The 24,963-nt window shown below is 43.7% G+C and overlaps 1 protein-coding gene across 2 annotated transcripts in view; it reads left to right on the top strand.

Annotated features, from left to right (window-relative positions):
- Positions 1-9,534: 9,534 nt before the first annotated feature.
- MAML3 (mastermind like transcriptional coactivator 3) overlaps positions 9,535-24,963 on the top strand; it is a 408,594-nt gene continuing 393,165 nt past the window's right edge. For both annotated transcript variants that reach the window (XM_047718483.1, XM_047718482.1), the window contains exon 1: positions 9,535-10,357. In XM_047718483.1, coding sequence (XP_047574439.1) covers positions 9,887-10,357 — 471 coding nt within the window. In that variant the 5' untranslated portion in view covers positions 9,535-9,886. The remainder of the gene's footprint in view (positions 10,358-24,963) is intronic.

Raw genomic sequence — 24,963 nt, 5'->3', positions numbered from 1 at the left:
CTCCCCCAACCCCCCACCCCACACACACAGTTGAAAGAATGGAAGGAAGGAGGGGAGGAAAGAAGGAAAATGTAGGAAAAGGGAGAATTATTGGTTCATATCCAGGACAGAAATGGGGCCATGAAGGCTATCTCTGTTTCTTGGCTCTGTTTTCCTTTGGGTTTGCTTTATGTTCAAAGAGACTTTGTCCATGTTATATCAGAGTTCGCCCCAGGCAGCTCCAAGTTTGTATTATCCTTAACTTCCATCATCTCTGCTCCTTTTCTTGTGGTTCCAGCAAAATTCCCAGAGACAGCTTTAACTGGACCAGCCTCAGTCACATGTCCGTCTTTGAATCAATCAGCGTGGTCAAGAGGAAGGTGAGCCCAGTGACCAATATGGTCCTAGAGCCAGAAGGGGGATTCTGTCTCCCCTTCCATCGGCAAACTTCATGGGCTGAGAATGTAGGTAGGAGGGTTTTGAAAAGGTATAGTGTTCTGTTACCAGATGACATAGGTATGGTCATTGAGAAGCCCAAAACAATACTTAAGGTGGATTAATATAGTTAAAAGACAAAACAAAACTAGTGCTTTTTGTAAGGAAAAAAAAAGTTTTTAATGACTACAAATCTGTATAACATCAACCTGCAAAATGTCCATGGTTGGAACTTTATTTTAACCAACAGATGCCACACTGTTTCTATTTTAAGGTTGGGTGACTCCTGCCTCTTGCCAATCAGCCTTGTCTCCTTGTCTTTTTGCAACATCTGTCAGTTACTCATCCATGGATGGTGAGCAGAGTTGGATCAATGAACTTCCACTGTCCTGGGCAGACATTACTTCGTCTCTGTGCCAGGTCCGTTCCTTATTGGCAGCTGAGGTATTACAGACATTTTTACTTCTCCTATGCTGAAGATTTTCTCTAACAGAGAATTGGCAGGAGGAGATACAGAAGAAGTGAAGGGCATTGTAGCCAAAGCTGAGACCTTTGTTTTGAATCTCATGGGAGATTATTAGAGAACTAATACACCGATCCTCAAATTGTCCCATTGTACGTTAGATTATTTTCTGGTCTCACCAAAGGCCAGCATTTAATCTGAAGCATGACTGTCCTAAGGCATATGAATGACCTGGGTGGGCTAATCATTTGGCAGCTCTTGAAATCACTTTATTTGGCATTTAGGAGAAGCAGAGGGTAGCAGAAAAGCCTCCACCACCAGTAGCTGTCTCCTCTCCTTTGTCCAAAACTTGCATGCCCCACTCAGTAAGACAAAACCCTTGTGATAACAAGACACACCCTATTAGCACGAAGATTATCGACTATTTACCTTTGCATGATTCCAGGGTCTTGCAAACTCCACCCCATCACTATTCCAGGCAGATAATTCGAGTATTCCTTCTGAACATGCATAGTACTCCCCAGCTGGAGTTCTGGAAAATAGTTTTCTCCATCTTATAACACACTTAGTTGGGTCATTCTTAAGCCTGCCCAGCTCAGAGAAATGTATAGGAATTTGAAGAAGCTGGTGTTTAGTAAGTGGATTGTTGAACTTTGGAGCCAAAGTTAACTGATTCAGAGCCAATGTGAAGCAGGGTTTAGTGACAAGAAGAGAATGAAATGATGGTACGCACAGGGTTGGAGGGTGAGGATTGGCTGGTGGAGGGAGGGAAAGTTTGCCAGCAAAAATAGGATGAAATGTAGAACTATTTTCAAACTCTTTTTAGCTGTGGAACCCTTTTCCAAAGGAAATTTTACTCCAATTTTGAAAAGATGGCAATTGGGTTAAAGAATGGCCAAGACGTAATTGTTCCTCCCCCAACCATACAGCAGCCCCTGAGGCCCTCTGAGGGAATTCTCAGGGCTCAACATGGCTTAAAAACCGCTGACCTAGACTGTCTACTAGAGTAACACTGAAGAATGTAGTTTGCTCAGAGACAAACTGATGCTGCCCAGGCTCTGTTCCAACGTTAAAAGGGGATAACAGCTAAGGCACAGACAATATCAAACCATTAAACAGGTAGCTTTGCGTGATTTTCCATCAGACGACAAAAGTGATGCTTTGTGTTCTTAAACTATTCTATCATACTGACTTTTACCGCCTGGATGGCATGTAGAGGATGGTAAACCTTTCCTTAATATCAGCTGTAATTCCAACTAAGCTTGGGTTCATTGTTTTTTCCAGTCCCCTTCTTATTAGATTAACCTGACAGACCTTTTCCTATCCCTCCCTCAAGCTCTGGTCCATCAAGAGCTGACCAGACTTCTCTCATGTCAGCCTGTTGTATGATTTACATTTCCCAAAGCTTCCCTGGAGAGGAAGAGGTTTCTGTTCAAGTATGCCTCCCTTTCACCTATCACAGGACTTGCCAATAGTCAATAAATATTTGCTGAATGGATGACAAGAGCAGAGACACAATGGCCACAAGCCCTGGAGAACAACAACAAAACAACACAAAGGGGGAATCCGGACAGATGCCGAAAACAGGGGCTTGAGAACTGATTTGAAAACAAGTTACGAAAACTCTTTAAGACTTCATTTTTCTCAACCATAAAATGGGAATCATAATACGGTGAAGTTACATTTTTCTCAGGCATCTAGTTTGCAATTATCTTAAAACCCTTGCATTATCCATGAAGTAAAGTAAGTATACATGATTTGGTACATCCCTCTACTGACTCTCAGCAACTCCAAAATAGTCCCCCTTCCCTCTGCTGTTTATTTTTCAGTACAGATGAAGTAGCTGTACTACACACACACACACACACACACACACACACACACACACACACACAAGTGAGAGCATATAGTTGCAGTCATGATAAAGGCACATTTGGGCCAACTCTGGTTTATATATCTTCTAGAGTTGCTGGGATTATTAGGCTGGTGAATGTATGGAAAAAGCCTGGCCTAATATCTGGGCCATGGGTGCACAATTAATGTAAGCCCCTTCCCCACGCATCATGATGGAACAGCAGGGGTCCGTGAGAGAATCTGTAAGGGACTGGCTTGACTCTCATCTGCCTCTCTCTGACCCCCACACCCCTCCAAGCCAATTTATAGAAAACTCAAACCCCGAAGAAACAGCATTTTGAAAAATAGATCACATCATACTGTGATTGTCTTAGATTGCATCCAAATGGTTCTTCTAAAATGGCAGCGCAGTATTCCTCTCCTCTGGGACAACTCTCCAGGTCTGGTCACAAGTCCCTTTCTGGTTTTGTAACTTTGGTCAATTGTGAACCATTCGCTCTTTCCCAAACACTCACTCCCCAAACACTGTTGCAGAGCTCTGTCCTGGCCCGGCCATGTGCTAGGTCCAAAGACTAATAAAACACAAGTGAGAGATAAACAAGTAAATAGACAGCTATGAGTACAATGTGATCATGTAAGTGCCAAGACAGGGCAATGCTCACGCTTCTCAGAGCACTGAGGAAGGGACTGACCCAGAACAGGAACCAAGAGAGCAACGGGCAGAGACAGCATTCTGGAAGGAAGACTCCTGAGCTGAGTGCCTTCTAAACTGCAGTAACAGGCCTCTGCTAAAGTGAGATGTGGGTAAAACACAGTAATTTTAGTTTCATTGAAGTGTAGATCATTAAAATTTGAAGGACTCTTAGGAACCTATTTCCATGTTGTGTTCCTTTCATAGCGTGTGCTCTGGGGTCAGACTCTCTGGGTTCGAATTCCCATTCTGCAGCTTTAATCTGCGGGGAGTAGCTTGGAGATAGTTCCTTAAGCTCTCAGTGCCTCAGTTTCTTCACTAAAGAAGTGAGGGGAAAATAATAGAACCTGGAACAGAGCCAGTTTTCAATAAATGTTGACCATTAAAATTAAATCCTGTACTACTGCTGATCACCAACAAACACTTACAAGAAAGTACAATTACTCAGTTCTTTGTTTGTTAAATACATGTTTCTAAAGTTAACAGTTTTTCTGCTGATAGGCCTTCAATAAATATAAGATTTTATAAACATTTCCCCTAATCTCAAAAGTCTTCAACATCTTACATAAAAGCCAGACCTTGTTCAAGACAGATGCCTTATTCTATCAAATTATTTAGCCCCGAGAGTAGAGGTATATATATATGTGCAACGCAATGAAAGAGTTTTAAAAATTTTGTCTGCCATGGACTTTAGGTAACCTTTCTCCTAATAACCATAAAACTATTATACGCATACTAAAATACATGAATAAGAAAATAAACCCCATTAATTCATATTCCTCTCAAAATTTATGACATGGTCTGGAACTTAGTAAACCCTGTCTTAATACACAGTGAAAATTTATAATATAAACAGGGTCTTGCTAGAAATCTTTAAATACTTAAGGAAACATTCTTTGAAATACCCCTAGTCTGTGAGGTATGTCACCTATATACAATTGGTTTACTAGGTGGAAGGAGCTCATTAAAATAACTCCACGAGGCCAGTAATTGTTAGACTAGACAGAGCACATGCTTCAAAAACAATGAAACTCTATATCTTTAAAGCTATTACATAATTAAGATTTTCAGTTAAATAAAGCTGACCTTTCCCCCCTAATAAGGAGGTTTTTATGTAGAGATAGATATTACTATAACATACTTGAAGTGCTGATGCTGAGAAGGGCTAGTCACATTCACCGTCTGGGATTTGTGCCTTTTTGTTGCTACTTCCCGACTACTCCAAGGTCAGAACTCAGCACACCCTGGAAGGGTGGGGAAGGGCCTTGAGCCCGGGGTGTTGGTGATTCTGGCAGAGCAGATGGTTAAGGGGAATGCAGTCTTTGTCAGAGGCTGCCTGCCCAGGTAATCACTGTGAACTTAAGTGGATTTGAAACTATCTTTGATTTTTACTCTCTCCTACACAGAGCTTTCTCTAATATGTTTCATTTTGTGAGACATATCAGGATTTGGGCATTACTAGGTTAAACACAGCTAAACATGTTTTGCTGCAAGGTTTCTTGTGGTCTTCTCTGTGGTCGTGAATCTCTGAGAGAGATACAATACCATCTCCTAAATGTACTTGGCTCAGAAGCCTTCCTGGGGAAACATCTTATAAGACCAGGTTCTTCAGAAACACACTCTAGAAAATACTCTATTAACACATTGATTGCATTGCCAAAGTCAAAAGCATGAATCAGCTTTAATCCTTTCAATGGAAGCATTATCACCAGGATAGCGTCTAAAACTTCTGGATGGCCTTGCACAACCTGGATCCTGCTGACCTCCCCAGCCTCGGCCTCATTTCTCAGCACAACCTCCCACACTCGTGCTCCTATGAGGGAGTCACTGGAGGATTTGCTGGAACAGATCTGGGCCTTGTTCTAGCTGTTTCTTAGCTCCCCACTGCGTACCCCACATCCCTAACCTTTGCTTGGCTTACTTCTGCCCAGTTTTTGGAATGAGTTCTGGGGGAGACTTTTTAGGTCCCCGTACATGCACTCAAAGCCTCCTTTATGTGTTCCCAAACCCACTTCATATAAGTCCCATCATTGCATCTCCTGCTCTGAGTCTCATTGGTCATCACTAGGTAGGTTTGGACTCCACACTACTCTGCTGTCTTACCAGTGCTTAACACAGTTATCTGACACACAGAAAGGCCAAACCTATATTTGTGAAACTGTTGATATGATAGCTTTTGCTAGACAGTTGATGGCAGACTCCACTGCTGCAAGTAATTTAGGACCACCAGGGCCCACTCCGTGGGCTTATATAAAGGTGTGCTTACCTTTAGATGGGCAGCAGAGTACTCTTTCATGGCACAGTAACAAAGAGTTCTATTGATCCACATCAACAGGGAAGTTGATGTGCCAGAAATGGCACATATACTGGAGTTTCTACACAAGGACCTCTTCTTTGACACGGAGACACTGGACCCTAACAGATGGACATGGGAGGATGATGCAGAATTGGCCTAAAGAAAGGGGAATCTGGTTCAACTCCTTAGAACTGCCAACTCTGGCTCAGGGCCAGTGCCTCAGGACAACCTGGTACAGGTATTTATTCATCATGTCCTTTTTTGAATCCAGAGAGATATCATCAAAGTCTGTGGAGGCAGCCACATCATTTCTTTCTCATCATTGCTATGGCATCTCAGATTTCTTTGCTATTCTGGACCAACAGCACTGATGAGGTGTCCGTAGCTCCCATCTGGAAGTTTTGCTTCCTAGCAGGCACAAAGGGAAGATAAAGATGGTCATGCTATCAGAGTGTGTGGCAGGGAGAAGGGACAAAAATGGCTTCCCCAGAACTTGGACTTCTCTTGACTTTCAAGGAGTTCTATAGGATGGTGATCAACAAAGCTGGAAACCGTGTGGGAGTATGTGTCATGGGAGTCTAGAAGTAACAAGTATGAAAGCTTCTGTTTCTTCTAAGGTCACTGGAGCAGATTAAGATCTCTAATTCAGCATGACTTGACTATGTTGCTCAAGACTCAAGTCTCATTCACTTCCTGTTTCTTTCTTCTAATCAGCCAGCACAATTAGGATGGGGTTTCTGACCTCAAAGATGTCACAGTGGAATACTGCACAGGTCGTTTTCCTCAAAGACTCTTCCCTCATTGCTCATGACACCACTTCACAGTCCTCTCTGTCCCTACATTTCAGTCTTGGAGCTTGTGGCTGCCATTCCCACCATCTTGATGAGATGGTGGATGGGTGCCCCTGTCTGGGTATGTGTTTATGTTAGGGTGTGTACATACACCCATGAGGAGTCAACCTTTCTTTTTTGTATAGTCCACTCATGCACTAAACTGAAGCAGCAAACTATGCTGTAGTTATGCAAAAATAGCTCCATTTGTCATTGGGGAGCTCTGGGCTAAAGCCACAAAGTGTACTCCTCCACCTGTTGGTCTCCCAAAGGGAAGGATGCAAATTCTTGTGTATTTTTGGTTTCCCTTCATGATGGGAGAGGTAAACAGCTGGATAGGAATGCATATTGCTGTTATTGTTGTCATGTTTTTTCCACAATTGACAAATTCTCAATGAAAAAATAAATGCTGAGTCACAGGAAAAAGCTAGCATTAGAACTCGGGTTTCAGAACTGAAGACCCAGTACTCAAGACCCTCAAACTTTCTGCCTCTACTAGTCTTCTATGGGTGATGTACATGCTTGGTGGGGGAAGGAATAAGAATTAAAGTGTGATGAAGAGAGAAGAGAGTGAATGCAGAGTCATAGCTTTCTCTCTGCAATGAAGCTATGTGTTTCCCAAATTAATAGAGACATTATTTAGTTAATATGTGAATAAGACAAAGCCTACTTTGTGATGTCATTTTCTTAATAATTTTCTCTGTGTTTTTAGAATCTGAACTTTTTGCTATAGAACTAATTCAGTTAAACTTTCTAACAGACTTGAAAGAAGGGCCATTATGATACAGAAAGTTGTATGTCAACTAAGTTGCCCTCTGAAATAGTACGGCAGCCTCAACGAAACATACTCTCTCACATTGGTTTCACTCCTTAAAGGTAATCTCACACCACACCAATCAATATTTTGCTGCCCATTTTACCATATAAACCAGTGGATGTTACAGATATAGTTTACCATATAGGCCTGATTAATTGAAGAAAAATATAGCTTCTTATTGCTGACATTATGAGGTTAGAAATAGCATCCTATGCTAATCTGCAATGCCAAGAAATGAAGATGGTTTAAATCAGATCTCATGACTAATGCATGAGATCCAAAGTTCTTTTATTCCTGGCTATTTTAGAAAACTGGGGTGTATTTTTACCCTAAAAACTAATTCTATAAGATTTATTGAGATAATACAAAGTGCCTTATTATTAATAGCTCACAATCAAGATTTTGTACTACTGATGATCACAGAAATCCTGTTTCTCCATTTAAATTTCTTAAAAAATTATGTTTATGCAATTAAGTCCAGGCTCAAGGATATTATATTTGACCCTTAGTTCTGTTTTGTTTTTGATATTCAATATCTGGAAAGATAAAGGAAAGTTTAGATTGCTTTCTGTGGTAGTTACTCCATTTTAATTGTACTTACTGTGCATTTGCTTAAGCAGAAAGAAATATATCTAGCAATAAGGTAAGCCTGTTATTTTTGCTTGTTTTTGTTTTGGTCATGACAAACTGTGAAATGCTGTGTTTTTCCTATAGTTCTAGTCCATGAAATCTGCAATCTTTCCACTTGATTTACGAAGGACCCTTAATTACTGCTGTCATTAGCACCTAGTGTTCAAAACAGTCTGTTAAAATGTACTGTTAGTCTCACCTTCAAGTCCCTGCTTGCTTTATTTTAATTTTTTCCAAGGGTAAGTAAAACAATAATTGCCTTAATAACAACAATCACGTACAGTGAATTAAATAAAATTCCTAGTTTTTTGGTGCCTATTTCTTTTTGTTCAGAATTCGGCATCTGTGTGTTAAGACTGGCTTAGAGTTTGAACAAGTGTCCATAAGCAGGGTTATTACTAGCAAAGACATTACCTGGGTTCTAAAAACGATTCACTCATTTGTCTTTTTCTTTCCACATGGGTAGGGATGAGAGACAACTGCTGTGAAGCTTCAATGTTTCTGCCTGGTCATGCACAGTTCTGCAATGTAATGCATAAATGTATAACAACAACTTGGGCTTGCATGATGCCTCCTTGGAATAAGGAAATCTAGCTAGGCGCGTCCACGCGGCCATCTTCGCGGGCGCGCGCGCGCGTACACACACACACACACACACACACGCTTGCGCGCACACACGCTCTCTGACACAGACACGCACAGACACAGGCGCGCGCGCGCGCACACACACACACACACACACACACACACGCACAGGTCAAAAGTTGATTCATTCCCGAGATCCCCCAGAATCTTTTCTTTTTCTCTTTTCTGGCAGCTCGGCTTCCTGTTAGGGTAGTAGTGAGGTTGGGGGCGTGGAGGGGCGGGGAGGGCGAGGCGAGGGAGGCGGGAGCCGGGTGCGGGTGCGTGCCGCGCCCGCTCCTGCCGGGTGAGAGTCCGGGCCGGGTTTTGCGCCGGGTCCCCCGGCTTGTCTCACGGCCTCCAGCCGCCGCCGCTGCCGTGTTTACTGAGCTCGCGCGTCCTGATATCACTCCGCTGGCATGGAGGAGGAGGAGGAGGTGGAGGAGCGAGAGGAGGAGGAGGAGGCGGCGGCGGCGGCGGCGGCGGCGAGCAGTTGATCATTGTGATGGTGGCAGGAGCAGCGGCGGCAGCGGCAGCCCAGCCGAGCGTTAGGGGCTGCTCTCCGCGCGGCGTTTTGCAAAGGACTTCACCGATCTACTTTTGCAGTCGCCTCGGACTGTCCATGTGTTTACTTCCCCCAGCCCGAGGATTCGATATCTAGGTTCCTGTGAAATGCAACTGAGCAGCCAAAGTACTTTGAGAACACGGGGCGGCATAAACACCAAAACTTTTTTGTGGAAGGAAAATGCAATAAGCAAGCTTGCCGTTTTCCGATGCGGTGTGGAGTGAGTGTGTGTCGCGCGTGTCCGCACTGGAGGCATATGCTTGTGTGTGTACATGGGGTGTATTTTTCGGTACGTAGGGAGAAAATGCTTGCCAACCACCGGAAATCTCCTGGAATTTATTAGAAAATAATGGATTATAAAAAGAAGGCAGGAGAGGAGCGGATCTCCCCTTGAGTTGCAACCCGATTTGCTGCTGGCTCAGTTTGTTGTGATTCTTTTTGTTGATAGGTGTCTGATGGTATTCTGATAACACCCCCCCTTTTTTCCCCTCGAGCTTTACAGTTTAAAAAAAGGAAACAAAAAAAACCCACCCCAAAATCTCTCCCCCCTTTTTTTTCGCCCCGTCGGGATCGCTGTTTCCATCCATGTGCTTGCGTCTCCCCCGCGTTCCACTTAAACTATTTTAATTCTTGGACCCAAGGAGGAGGCTGATAGGGGGGTGGATAAAAAAAAGTTCTTCCAAAATAGTGTGCCCGGGGAGCAGGATGGGGGATTTCGCAGCCCCCGCTGCTGCCGCGAATGGCAGTAGTATTTGCATCAACAGTAGCCTGAACAGCAGCCTCGGCGGGGCCGGGATCGGTGTGAATAATACTCCCAATAGTACTCCCGCTGCTCCGAGTAGCAATCACCCCGCTGCCGGCTGCGGCGGCGGCGGCTCCGGGGGCCCCGGCGGCGGCTCGGCGGCCGTTCCCAAGCACAGCACCGTGGTGGAGCGGCTCCGCCAGCGCATCGAGGGCTGCCGGCGGCACCACGTCAACTGCGAGAACAGGTATCAGCAGGCTCAGGTGGAGCAGCTGGAGCTGGAGCGCCGGGACACCGTGAGCCTCTACCAGCGGACTCTGGAGCAGAGGGCCAAGAAATCGGGCGCCGGCACGGGCAAGCAGCAGCACCAGAGCAAACCCCAGCAAGATGCGGAGGCTGCCTCGGCGGAGCAGAGGAACCACACGCTGATCATGGTGAGGGCGCACTGGCAGCAGGCGTGGGGCGCGCGCGTGGGGGGGGGCGTGGAGCTTCTTACATGGGGGGGAACGGGTGTCTGATTTAGACGGTGGCGAGATGGGCTGAAACCGAAGGGTTAACATTAACTTTTCTGAGGGAAAAGCTGCCGTCGTCGCTACCTGTTAATCTGTCAGGGTTGTCAGATTTGGGGAAGAGGGGGCGAGAGGGGAGAAGCCAGTCACGACTGCGAGGGGCGGAGGGAGCCTGGGGGAGCGTTGGAGTGAGGCGCTGGAAAAGTTTCCCCCCCCTCCCTTTCTCAGATATGGATTTGAGAGTGAACCCAGAGTTGAAACCTCGCTCCTCCTCTTCACGACTCCCCACCCCACCCCTCGCGGTGCAGCTTCGCCTTCCCAGACCCGTCCCCCTTCGCCCACCCCTCTCAGCACATCCGCCGGGTGCAGGGAGAAATTGATGCTGTCGCAGATTCTGGGCGGGCACCAGGCCCTTAACCCCTGGGGGGAGGTGGGGGGAAGGGTGAGGCTCTCGCCTCCTCTCCCTAGCTCACCCCCTTTGGGCTGAGAAAGTCTGAGAGTTTTGTGAATGAACTTTGAAGTGAGAGAGAAGCGGGCTAGGGTGGCTGCGCGCGCGTTCCTTGGTGCGCGCGCGGATGCGGGGCGCGGGTGCGCGCTCTCGCCGCTGGAGCCCCGAGGCTGGTCCGGCAGGTGGAGCGGCAGGGAGGGTACGGGGTGGGGGTGCGGGGAGGGGAAGCCACCCGGCGCGTGTAGTAGGGGAAAGCTACACCCCCGGCGCGCGCCCAGGGTCCCGACCACGCAGCCCTGTTGGAGATTCTTCCTCCTTCTCCTCTTAAACTTGCTCGCCCCGAGCCTGCTTCAACCTCCACCTCGCTCCCCACCAACTTCCCAAGCCGGTCTAATAAGCCCGGAGGAGTGGAAGGTAGCAGTCAGGCGAAAGAGGCTTAAATGGCTGGGTGGGTGGGTTCGAGGTAGATGAGCAGCCAATGGCTTAACTTCTCGTAGAGGAAGGGGCAGTTCCCACCCCCTAACCCTGAGGGTAGAATCCTTTCTCTTATCTCCTCTCTCCGGTTCTTTTGCTTTCCTTTCTGGGGTCGGGGAGGGGTGGGGGGAGGCCGGAAGCTTGGGAAAGGTGTCTGCGGCCCCTTCCCCCACCGCGCCGCCGGGCTTAGGGCTGCGCGAGTGTGCCCGGTGGGCCGGGCTGTGGGAATCCAGGAGCGCTGCACCGCGCGCGGGCTCCGGTTCCCTTTGCAGGCTGCCCCTCGATCGGCGACGCAGGGCCCGGCGCGGGCGGCCCCCTCAGTATATACGGTTTATAAATCGCGCACACCCGGGGTCTGGTAGTTCTCGGCGCCGCGGGTGGTGCGGGTGCCGCCGCAGGCTTTCGCCCCGCACTCCGGCCGGCGCTCCGTGACAAAGAGCCGGCGAGGGGGATGGGGAGAGGAGAGGCCGCAGCGCTCGCTCCCCACCCTCTCCACCTCCCCCCACCCCGCACGTGAAGAGGAACAATTTGTTTATCTTGGGCTTCAAGAATCCTTCCCTCCTAGTTCTCCGAGGCCGCCCAGCCCCTCCTTCTCCCCACCCTCCTCGGCGCGATCCTGCCCAGTCCCGCCGGCTGCACCTTCCCTCCTCCCCCTCCTCTTCCTCCTCCCACATCCCCTCCAGCCCGCCTTCTCCTCTCTCTCTGTGCGCGACCGTGGGGGAGGGAGCGGGAGGCGCTTTGTCCGCCTGGCGGCCCCGCTCTACCTCGGAGGCCGCCAGGCTGGGAGGGGCACTGCGCCCCGCGGCCCTGCCCCCTCCGCCCGGGCAGCCCGAGCCCCGCGAGCCCCACACTCTCCAGCTCCGGATCCTGTCCCGAGCGCGCAAAGAAGAGGCGGACTCTGTTTTAAGGAAGAGCGTCTGTCACTGAAGTCGGGGAGGGAGGTTCTGGCTTTACAAACAGGAAGCCGAAAGCCACGGACACACTGTAGCTTTTCTGATTGTACCCGGGGGCGGGGCCAGAGCTGCATCTCGACTGTAGCTCGCGTGCCCTTCTCCTACCTATTTCTCCCAGTCCGCGTGCTTTCCCTCTCCCCGCCCCCCTCGCGCCCTTCCGCAGATCGGGAGTCTCACTTTGTGAACCTAAGACGAAGTAGAATTTGAAAGGCACTGAGAATTCCATGCCTGCCAGCTCCACGCCCTTTTTTCATGTGTTTGTACACCCCACACGCACGAATTGCGTAAAAATAGGCTTTTTTTTTTTCTTTTTTCCCGTGAGTCTCCAGAATCTCAGCACCACGCAATTTCTCCCGACCTTTGGGGATGGAGGACTGCGGTGGCCTTACCTCGCCAGCTGGGCAACGCTGGAACAAAAGCCAGTGCCCTTCCCGGTGCCCACTCGCTTTTGATCGCTGGAGAGAGCAGTAGAGTTAGCAGCCAGAAAGTTTTCGTGTTTGGAGTAGGTTTTCTCCAGGGTGCCCTATGGGCCTTCGGAGGGGGAGAGGGAGGACTCGGGGTGTGCGCCCCAGGTTATAATACACCCGCAGGTGGAAGGAAATCAAAGATCCTGGCATTACCTGTAAGGAGGTCGCGAGCTCAAGCCAGAGCTTACTTTTGAAAATGCAAAGACAATTACTTGAATGGAGGAGACATAAGCTGTAAATGTCATAGTGAATCTCACCTTAGCAAGTTAACAACAGACTTAATAAATGATTGCCTGAAAAATAGCATTTGTCTGTCAATTTTGTGACAATAATTTAGCCCGTTGATTAAATTGAGGTAAATGCCAAGGCTATGTACAGAACAGCATATTCTAGCTTCAGCTGTATTTTACATATACATCTCCCATTGATATCAGTGGGATATCAATGTGTGATGAGTGTAATGAAAATAAACAGACTTAATTCTTAAGCAAAGAGTTGCATGTAAATTCTATGTACCACAAAAAGGAAAGAAAATAACATCATTCTTGATAAGCTATTTTTTCTTTAAAACTAATTAGTTTAAAATTTCACACTGTCCCTTCAAAGAGTACTTTAACTTAGTCTATGTATGAGATAAAATCTTGGAAGCAGAGGTTACAAAAAATATGTTGATCTTCATTTTCTTGAATTAGCTGCTGGATTATAGTGGGGCTCTGGTGAAGGCACAGAATAATTAAACATTTCGTTCTCAGATTGGGCTATCTGGGAAATCCCAAAGAAAAGCAATAATCAAGCAGAGCCAAATAATAATAATGGTGATGCTAAAAATAAAGATGAGTAGGATTCTTTTCTGTTTTATTGCTATTGTTTACCTTCTTAGGGCCAATATGTCTGAAGTACTAAATATTGATTAGTTCTCTTTCTGCCTGGTTTGGGTTAAGAAGGCAGTCTCATCAGTTCTTTACCTCTTTTGATTTTTCTTATACATTTATAAGCATAGTCATGAATAACAAAAAACAAGCAAACAAAAGGCAGTGTGGGTGAGGTGAAATAGAAATCTTCCTTGGTTCCAAGCTGCTGGAAGGAGCCTAGGTTTTGTATGGATTCCTAATAGCACTACCTGTTAGGAGAGCAGGGAGCTGGAAAAGGCCTTGGTTTGAAGCTACAGTATCTCAGGTAAAAGGTAATTTCTGGACATGTAGTCAGTCAAATGATCATCACCCATTCCCCCCAACACTTGCACTTCGTTTATATACACTTGCCCTCAAGGAGTTGTTGGTGAGAGCTGTTCATTTCACCTATTAGAGAGTCTCAGTTGAAAAGTTTCCTTTTCTTCAAATAGTTTTAATTATTTGTGGAAACAAGAGACCTTGTTCATTCTCTGTACTTGGAACTGAAGGCCTGGTTAAAATTCCAAGGTAAACTCCAATTGACATAAATTCATTTTCAGAGAGGAGCACATTGACTTGACAGAGGTTTAATCATTCAGGCACTTCAAAAAGCATGACCATGCAGTCTTCAGAATTTCAAAATGGTGGTAGCCTTACTTGACCTGGTTCAGTCCTGTATTTTCATGACCTTTTCACTCTGTTAGTGCCAATATAACTTTCAAAGTGTGTTTAATTTATACAGAGTTTACAGACCGCATAAATCTGTGTGCTTCTTGCTCTGAGAGTTTATCATATAAAATTCAGTTGATAATAAACTTAATACTACTGAGTATTGGAGAAAACAGCAACCCATCCAAAATTTTCTCATCTATTTCTGGAACAGATCCAGGAAATGTAAACATACTAGTCCAGTGCTAAACCTCCTTATAAATGAATCTGGTTTCCTATTTCTTATCCTGTTGAAGGTAAATTACTGGCTCTGTATCCAGGTTTTTTGGCAGGCTTGTAGTGTCAGACCATGTCTAAGTCTTTCACGGGAATCTTTTCATTGGCCTACCCTGTTCTACCATCCTGGGTGATAGGATTGACAGTTGATTCAAAAGCTTTCCATAACCCACACAGGGTGTGCCTTAAGTTTGTGAAAAACTTTCTGGAATTTAATTTCTCTGTGTTTCACAAGTGTTGTCTTTTAATTCTTACAAAGCATTTTTTTTTAAAAGCTCCAGCACGTATTTAGTTATATTATTTATGTTCTTTGGTTGTGCTGCATTTTATTTAGTACTGGGCAGCTAGAGATCAGAAACGTAGAAGCACATTTAGTTAATTATTAATCATAATCTACGAAATGCTCTTCGGGGTGAGTTCCTTCCCAAGCAAAGTGAGTTTTCAGGCAGGTGCTGTATTTGATACTTTCCATCCTGAGTCATTAGAATTATAAGGGCAAGTTTTAGAACCTTTGTAGCTTGGTGCTACCTGGTTTGAGGAAAATAAGCAGTCCAGGTATATGGTTTACTGACATTTCTGTAAGAAGAAAGATGAGGATTTTAAACATTAAAATAGAGTTATATAGAAACATTTTATAAATATCTGAGACCAATAGCCAACTATTATTAGAGAGGTTTCCTGACAGAGCTCTTCCATTGGTTGACGTGGTGGGAGAGTGTCTCTCCCTCTTTCTCATCTTAGTGCTACTGCCATTCAAGGAATCCAGTATAATAAACCATTTTGCACATCACATAGTAATTCTTGGACACATTTGAAGTACTTACATGTTATTTAATAGCATGGAATTTTATTTGTGATTAGTGCTCTATGTTTGTTAGTTAACAGTTTCGTACTGGGTTCTTGAGTTTAGGATGGCTAAATTCTGTCATCTTTTCCACATTACTCATTATAGAGAACTGGGAAATCAATCAGACATCAAAATCTCATAACGAGGAACATACTTAAAACTCAATCCCATGATTTTTATAATCTCTGCCTTTTAACTTTCCCAAATAGCTTTGCATTTTTTCACTCTATTAATCAGAGGCTGTTTATCCACTTTTCAGAGCCCGTAGCTGCTTGCTTTGTTTTTCTTCCCCTCCTGCTGCCAACCTTTTGGTCTTTTCACTGACCTTTAGCACCTTTACCGACGAGAAATTTAATTTCAGTGCTTCCTCCTCTCCTAACTAATGAAACTACTGGGGAAGATGCCAGCTATTTTGGATTAATTATGGATTTGATTTTGTATACCATTTACTCGTTAGCACAAATAATGGAGAATAGGCTGAATTTTAAAATTTCAGTTCATTCGTTCAGCAGTATTGCTTCATAGTTCATAGTGCTTCGTAGAGGTTAAAATGCTAAATCACACTCTTGCATCCAAGAATGAGTATATACATTGTAGGTTTTTCAGTTTTATTCTAGCTAGGTTTAAGGGGGATAACCAGTTTTTGTTTGTTTGTTTTTTAATCAGCATTAGGCTTGATGCCAGTAAATTCTCAACAGCTTTGGGCTGAGTTATGTCCCCTTCTCATGACATTTTAAGTAAAATAATATGCTTTACTTTCCTGTTATTTCAAACTAAGTTGACATTGGTTTCTGTTATTATTATTTTTTTTAACAAAGCTGATTTACAGGTGACTGCTCCAAAGTTATAGGATCCCCCCAATTAAATTTCATTAAAAACACAGTATGCTTGGAGTGCTTGGGTGGCTCAGGGGTTAAGCCTCTGCCTTCAGCTCAGGTCATGGTCTTGAGGTCCTGGGATGGAGCCTGCAAGCCCACATCACTGCTTTGGGGTTCTCTGCTCTGTAGGGAGAGAGAGAGAGCTCTCTGCTCTGCTTTAAATAAGGCTCGCTTCCCCCTTTCTCTCTGCCTGCTTCTCTGCCTACTTGTGATCTCTCTCTCTGTGTCAAATAAATAAATAAAATCTTAAAAAAAAAAAACAGCATGCTTTTCAGACAGACACATTCCAAAAATTCATTATTCATGTTTGTGTGTTGGAAATGTAGCTTCTGGAAAATCAACTATCACGGAGAACTGGTTAATTCTCCTAACTTTAAAACAAAGCAAAACAAAACACTCTTGTTTAAACCTAGGGAAACTTAAAGAACTAAACAAATAGGGTTGGATAAAATTAGAGAATGGAGTTGAGAGCTTGCTGTATAGATAAATATTTAGAGATCATAGTTTCGTTTAATGGATCGGAGAAGGGGCATACCTTTTCCCCCTCCTTAAGTGTACCTGGCTGTTCCATCTGTTATACCATTGAGGAGATTTTGAGTTGTGGATAAGAAACTCCATTTGGAAAAGAAGCACAGCGTTCCCTTAGGGCCATATGCACACATGCATAGAGAAAGGAAATTACTGCTGTGGTTCAGGTTTTTTAAGGCAAGCTGTGCGTAGTATTCTTGGGGGAATTTAATAAAAATCTCCAAAGGCTTGTAGTACTTCCTCTGACAAAAGGAAAGTGATTCCTTAAGAATAATTTAGACACTTCTTTTTAATTACGTTGGACCTCCCATCGGTTGGAATGACCTTTATGATAAAGTAGAATCTTTTAAAATACAGATAACTATAACGTGTATCCTCCTTAGCAATGAATGGCTTAACCACTGTAGAAAACCGGAGTGAAATCTTAAAATTTTTAACCAACAACCTCCAGAATTTGCTTTCTAATTCTGTACTTCTCTACCCTGTTGGGTAGAATCCGGTTGTGTAATGTTTCATGTTGTGGACCCTTCAGGCCTCAGCCGTCTCCACGATTATTCGTACATGTGAAGACGTTATTAGGAGACACGGATGTATATCTCTTCTCCCCGCTCACAACGTCTTTCGACACCTCCAGAAAACTGATTCCTACATAGAGGATTCTTCCCCTGCAAAGGAAAAGGCTGAAATGCTGTTGAGTCTGTTTGTGCGGATTCAACCTGGGTTGTAACCCTGACTCAAAAGGATTGCACGGCTCTAAAAGACAAGCTTTGCCAGTGCCCTTTATTCTCACAGTGGTTGGTTATTTTTCTTTCTTTGATTGTTTGTTAGATGCTGAAAGCAGCTCCGTGATTGAGAGTGAATCTAAAGGGATTGGTACCCAGGAAAGGGCTTTAAGGAACTAGCATTAAGGTAGGAGAGGCAAAAGGGGAGGAAGATTTTTGGAGGCATCACCTGGAAGGGATGGCAAGGGGGAGAAACGAGAGATGATCGGTTTTGCTTATTGGTGGTAAGCAGACAGTGTCCTGGTGTCTTGGGAGCTTACAGAGGTAAAGTGTGCTTCGAGTAGTCTCTTCTGAACCTTCAGACCCTACGAAAAGTCAAATATATATGTTTTCAAGAGCTAAAGCAGTAGTGTTTGTGTATGGAAGAAGTCATGTTCCTAAATATTTTCATGCTTTCTTAAATTATTACTACCCACGGGATGGAGGTACTACTTACAGGATTCCTTTAAATCATTGATTTTTCAGGCAGTGGAGATTTTGCTCCCTTCCTCTCCCCAGGAACATTTGGCAATGTCGGGAGACATTTTTGGTTGTCACACTGGAGGGATGCTACTGCTGTCCAGTGGCTAGAAGCCAGCAATAAAGCTGAATATCTTACAGTGTGCCCACAGTACCTGGTCCGAAATATCAGTGTTGCTGCTGTTGAGAAACTCTGCTTTAAATAAGGAGCTCCCCTAGGATGTTGAAAATACACTGTGTGGCTTTACTCACAGCTTTTCAAAAACACTCTTATGACTTAAGGAGTGGAGAAAGGAGGAGGTGCGGCAGAGGGTACCTTGGAAGGAGTTAAAGGACCACTGTCCCACATGTCTGCCCTGGCCATGTGACCATCTGACTTCTTACTTTGTGGCAGAAAGGGAACAGTAGTTACTTGTTTTTACCTCACTGAGTGATTGTTAGGCCCGAATGAATGACGATATATATATATATATCCCAAAGACTTTATGGCACTACACCAATGCTAGGCCTATTTTTATGAATGACTTGCATATCACTTAATTGTTTGCCTTCTGCCCAAGTGCAGACTTAAAGTTGAGTGGTTGGAGGCTTCTTTTACTCACGCATAAACCAACATCTAATGACTAGGTACTGGGCAATAGCTGCATCTTGGACACGATTTCTGGGCACTGGGGATACCGTGGTGAAGGGGGCATCCTTGCTCTCACTGGACGCACGCTGCAGGCCATGGTTTCCTGGTTTGGATTAGCTGTATGAAATGGTTCTGTGGTTTTATGAGAACACGTTAATGGAAGTCATTAATAAACTAACGTTTAGGAAAATCCTAGAGCCCTAAATGCTTTGTATCTTCTTGAAAGCTGTCTGTGGCTATGATTTTCGTGCATTGTTTTCTATAAATTTATTTCATTATTTTTCAAATGAAATCTCTTTGTAGGAGGAGAGGATTCGTTGGTGTGGTGGGGAGTAAGATTAAGGTCATTGAAGATGAGGCAGGTGATCATCTTTCTTTCCTTTTTTTTTTTTTTTTTTTTGATTAGGTGACACTTGTAGCACCATGATCACGGCTTGACTTAAAGCTTTTGAGGAAATTAGACAAAGAAGAGAACATTTAGAATGAAGTAGGCAGGAAGGTGCAAGGACGTGGAACCATGTCATATGAAAAACAGTTGGAAGACCTGGTGGTGTTCAGTCTGATTTAGAGAGTATGATTGCTTTCTTAAAATATTTGAAGGGCTGTCAAGTGAAGAAAGGATTAGATGTGCTCTTTATGGCCTCAGGGGGATACAGTTAGGATCAGTGGTTGGTGGTTTTTAGGAGTCAGTTTTGGTTTAATATTTAAAAAAAAAACCAATTATATGAAAATTAAACCTGTTCAAAGATGAAATGAGCTGTCTTGATGAGTGAAAATGTTCCAGCAAAAGTTGTTTAGTTGGCTAAGTGTTGGAGAAGGGGTTAGGGCACCGTTTTTTGTTTGTTTGTTTGTTTGTTTGTTTGTTTTTTTTAAAGATTTTATTTATTTATTTGTCAGAGAGAGAGAGGGAGAGAGAGCGAGCACAGGCAGACAGAATGGCAGGCAGAGGCAGAGGGAGAAGCAGGTTCCCTGACGAGCAAGGAGCCCGATGTGGGACTCGATCCCAGGACGCTGGGATCTTGACCTGAGCCGAAGGCAGCTGCTTAACAACTGAGCCACCCAGGCGTCCCTGTTTGTTTTGTTTTTTAAGATTTATTTATTTATTTGAGAGAGAGAGATAACATGCACGAGCGCATGGTAGAGGAACAGAGGGAGAGAGAGAGAATCTTAAGCAGACTCTGTGATGTGCGTGGAGCCCGATGTACGACTGCATCTCATGACCCTGAGATCATGACCAGAGCTGAAACTAAGAGTCAGGCACTTAACCAACGCACCACCCAGGCGCCGCATGACATCTTTTTTTAAATCATAAAACGTTTAAACAATATAGAAATAAAATGTCAGTTAGTGAGGACAGAGATGTTGTCTCTTTCTTTATCTTCATATCAGAAAAAGACCTACTGTGTATAGGAAGAACTCAAAATATTTGTTGAATAAATTGCTAAATGAAAGTAGTTTTAAGAAGTGACTTAATTCTTCTCCTTCATGTTACCCCCTTCTCAGAAGTTGCCACGGTTTATAATATCTCTTTCCAGACCTTCTTCTGTTCAGTTACATATATACTATATATTGTACCTCATCACATGGTAGCTTTTTTCTACACAAATGGAATCGTACATATGGTTCTGAGATTGACTTTTTCCACATAATATATTTTGGAGACTTGTCCAAGTCATTACATGTAGATCCTCAATTCATTCTTTTTAACTGTTATATAGCATTCCATAATACAGATGTTCCATAATTTATTAAATGATCCTCTGTCGATAGACACTCTTGTAGTTTCTAAATTTCTGCCAATTAAACATTACAGCAATGAACATCCTTATTCATATATTCCTTATACATATGTGAGCATTTCTATAGCACAGATTTGGGTTTCTTGCTATATACGTAATATGTATAAACAGAAAAGTTTGACCAAAAAAAATCTCTTAATCTAATATGGTTTAATATAGTACCTGAATCTTATTATAATCCAATTTAGAGCAAATGATAATTGCGTTTCCTTAAAAATACAGCTTCAAAAAAAAATGTCAATTCTAGTAACTGGTATTGGTCTTTGCAGTCTAGGGTGAACACTGTTGGTTTTTAAAGGTTGTGTATTTGACAACATGTCTTATAGGAATGATTTTCCTTCTTTTCATCTGGTCCTAAAAAGCAAGTTAGTAGGAGTCTAGTTAACCGGTACCTGCTCGTGCTGTGAAAGTGGTAAATTCACTTTTTTTTTTTTTTTTTAATCTTTATTTATTTGACAGAGAGAGATCACAAGTAAGCAGAGAGCCAGGCAGAGAGAGAGAGGGGAAGCAGGCCCCCTGGTGAGCAGAGAGCCCGATGCGGGGCTTGATCCCAGGACCCCGAGATCATGACCTGAGCTGAAGGCAGAGGCCCAACCCACTGAGCCACCCAGGCGCCCCGGAAATTCACTTTCTTGAACGAGACCATAGTTCTCTTTACCTTTCCCGAGCTTTGTGTTTCACAGACCTGTGTGGCTTTACTTGGAAAATGTGTTTCAGTTGGTGCTGTGCTCCTTGGGGAGGTAGTGGGGGCAGGTTTGAGGGGTCATAAAAATCTCAGGTCTGTGAGTTGCCACTTCCTACAGGTTAAATTACCCTGACTAATCCAGTCATCTGTGTAACATGGTAATAACCACCTGCTGACCTGGCCAACTGTAGAAAATGCATCAAAATGGACTTGCCTTGGCAGTCGCCTTAGAGCGTCTGTTCAGATAGTGAGAAGTCCTATCAGTTTTCGTTATACACGTGTGCTGCAATGGTCTGAACCTGCCCTTGATTGGAGCTCTTGGTCATTTTGATTTACCTCTGGCATAGTGGCTGCCCTGCGCCGGCAGCCTAATAACAAGAGTCTGTGTTTTCATAGAGCAGGAGCGGTTTGGCTCTGGAATCGGGGTTCTTGGCTGCAACGTTATTCTGCCTTCACTTGCCTGAAGTGTTCTTTCTTGAAAAGGTTGTGCGAACAGCTGGATTTCTAAAATAACCACGCTCTGCCAAGGCACGGTCCTTACCTACTTGACTTTCCTTTAGGTTATAGGATCAGTTTGAACAGGAGCTAGAATTAAGATATGTGGTGTCTTGCAGGGGGCTGGTCCTGGCCTGGCCCTGCTATTTGATCATGAGGATTCCTGCTTTGCTGCTATCCCCTGGCCTCATATACCTCTAGCCTGTGTGTCCCTCCTTTTTTCTTTCTTTCTTTCTTTCTTTCTTTTTTTTTTTTAAATCATCACCTCGTGTTTCAACCTTTATCACAGGGCATAGGACCTGGAAGCTTGTGCAGGATGCAGATGGCAATTACTTGAACCACAGAAATAAATCCAGGGTAGGAATGTAAGTGACTGGGGATCTAAACTTTATATGTCATTCTCTACCTAGGGATTCTGCTCCACTAGGCATTCAGTTTCAAGTTTGACGTACATGTTGATTAGCAGCAGTCATTTTCTACCATTAAGCTGAGCCACCTACCACCTTGGTGAGGAAAACCCCCCACAAAACCTGTGGCCAGACAAGTTAATGTAGCCATGTGCTGGATGCAGGCTTTGGAGGAAAGGGGCTTCAGCCTAAAGACCCATAGATAGCTTCTGTTTCAACAGCTTAAATCGCATGAGTTAGCCATGTATGCAATATATGAATCTTGCTCCCAATCATCTAACCAGGCCCTCCAATATGAGAAACTTACGAGCTCCTTAATGTTGCTGCTCTGGTCAGTCAATAAAATTTCAACCTTTCACTTTTGCTGCTGACAGTCAAGTTTAGTTTTGCTAGTCTTCTGTCCCTCTGAGGAGTGTCATCCTATTTTTTTCATGTTTGCTTCTGAATATTCCTGGATCTGTTTCTTTCATTTCTAGTACTAGAATGTTTTCTTTCAGGAATGACGTTCACTTATGCACAAGGTGAACAAATCTTGCATTTTGCACAAAGTATAACATTTACCTTTATTTGATGTAGACAGGTAAATGGTTATGTTTTGAATATTGGTTATGTTCTTAGCTATCTAATTATATTATTAGATAAAACCTCTTTTCCAAAGGCTGTTGAGATCATACCTATGGTGTAATAAACTTCTAATTTCTAATTCCTCTGGAAAGCATTTTCTTATTTCCGGTTGAAATGGTCAAGAGATTATTTGTAATAGGAAAGAAATGACTACAGTCAAGTCTTACCTTACTGTGGAGGTTTTTTTTTTAAACATATCTTACAAAAAGAATGTCAGACCTTTTGAGTTTTATTTGTTATTTAAAGAGAGTTCAATAACTCTCTTTGTAATTTACGATGTAAATTCGTAAATAGGAGTGTCAGGGGTCAACCTTCACATTAATGTGAAGAAAGTTGACATGTCAGAACTCAGCAAAATTTTCTGGATGCTCAGGAAAGGAAAAGAGATAAAACTCTTGTAATAGCTTATTCTTGGGTTTTAACTTCAGAATGTGTAAGTGATAATAATGCCAGAGTTCCCAGCGGGATGAAACATAACATTCCCTTTGCCTCTTCCCATCTTCTGTTCTGGGCTCCCATTGTCCCAGTTCTAATCCACTGTGGTATTTCAGTCCATCCTCTCTTCCTGCGTCCCTCCTGTCCCTCCTGTCCTTCCTGTCCCTCCTGTCCCTTCCGTCCCTTCATCCCAGGGAAGAGTGTGCAGATACAGCAATGGGTGCCTTTGCAAAGCAGGCAGGTGGTGTTTATCTTTAATCACTTAAGGTATTTCCTCACAGTGGAGTGTGTACGTCGGCACCTCGTGGATCGCAACATTCCCCTGCCACTTACATCCTGCCCTGGCCCTTTCCTGGGAGGTTCTCATGTTTGGTAAACAGAGGTGGTTTATATAAAGAAGCAACTTTCTCAGTTTAGATGTTGTGCCTAAATGGTTGAAAGCGCATTTTGCAGTTTAACTAGGAATTCCTAAACGGTTTGCAGCTGCTCTTGGATTCTTAAAAACACGTTCATTTTCTTCAGTGAGGTATGGAAACGATGATTTTAGATTTGGATTTAGCGCTGCTGAATGCTCAGAACTTATTGAAGGAATATTTGAAGAACTTGTTTGTTACCACAGTAAATAGCCATACTCAGAAAGTATTTTTGGCAGGTTGTGGTTGTTATGTGCCGGAGGGAAACACGTCTGGAGCCCACACTGAACTGGGAACACGCACATAGTGATAACGTTGAGGTGACCAAGTAGGATAAACTGTGGTTTGAGGATGGGGGATGTCTGGCACTAAGCTGTTGAAATTCAAATGGGCTGTTGCTTTTTCAGTGTTTGATCCTGTTTTTAGGTTGTAAGGATTGATATGAATCATTCAGGAGCCTTTTATTAACTTTAAGTTGTGGTCTCAGATTGGAATTGGAACACTCAGAAATACAGAACAGTAGTGTCAAGTAAGGGCACTTAATGACACTGTGTGCTTGTGAGAATTGGGTCTTGTGCCTTTGTTCCCTTCTTTGAGGCACAGGTGGTCTGTGATACTGGTTTGGTAGACTTCATGTTTATCTGTGGTCTGGAATGTCAGAGGATTGCAAACCTGAGAATTTTGCTTCCCTCTTTATCCTAAAGGGGTGGTGTGGGAGTTTCTGGTATTGGCTCAAGGAGTGGGGACAACCATATATGGGAGAGGAAGTGGGGATTAGCTGGCTTCGGTATTTCCATCCACACCTTCTAATGTCATTCTCTTTACTTTATTAATGAAGAATGGATTCTTTGAATAATTATTTATGTCTGTCTTTTTCTTCACAGTGTAATGCACACTTCACTTGTTTCTTCAACTTTTCGTAATATATGTGTTTATGATACACTGAAGAGCCATAATTTTGAGGAGAGAGATAATTAGCTTTGACAGACTTACAAAAATGAGACTGTAAGAGGAAGAAACAAGAGGGGTGCTTCAAAAAAGGATTCCATTTCTGGGCTTAAGGGAAATTATCCAGATAAGAAATTCTGCATTGTTAAAATTCACAACCATTTGGGTGGCACAGGTTAGAGGAAGAAATGAGTTATTTTGTGGTTTTTAAAAATTTAAATAATTTTTCACAGTTTAAATAAATCTTTTTTTAATCCTGAAAATAGAGTTTTTAAATGGAGAAAGTAATAAAGTAATAAAATGTGAGGAAGAAACAGCAGCTCAGTCAGTGGTGTTAAAATTTCACGTGGTTTGCACACCCTTTACCTTTAATCTCTTTCTTAGCGTGAGTGTGGATTGTTTTTGAGGAACCTTTGTTTAATA

Source organism: Lutra lutra, chromosome 2 (genome assembly GCF_902655055.1).
Source record: "Lutra lutra chromosome 2, mLutLut1.2, whole genome shotgun sequence".
NCBI lineage: Eukaryota > Metazoa > Chordata > Mammalia > Carnivora > Mustelidae > Lutra > Lutra lutra.
Note: the sequence above shows the minus strand (reverse complement) of the source record. Positions and strands in the feature narration are given on the sequence as shown.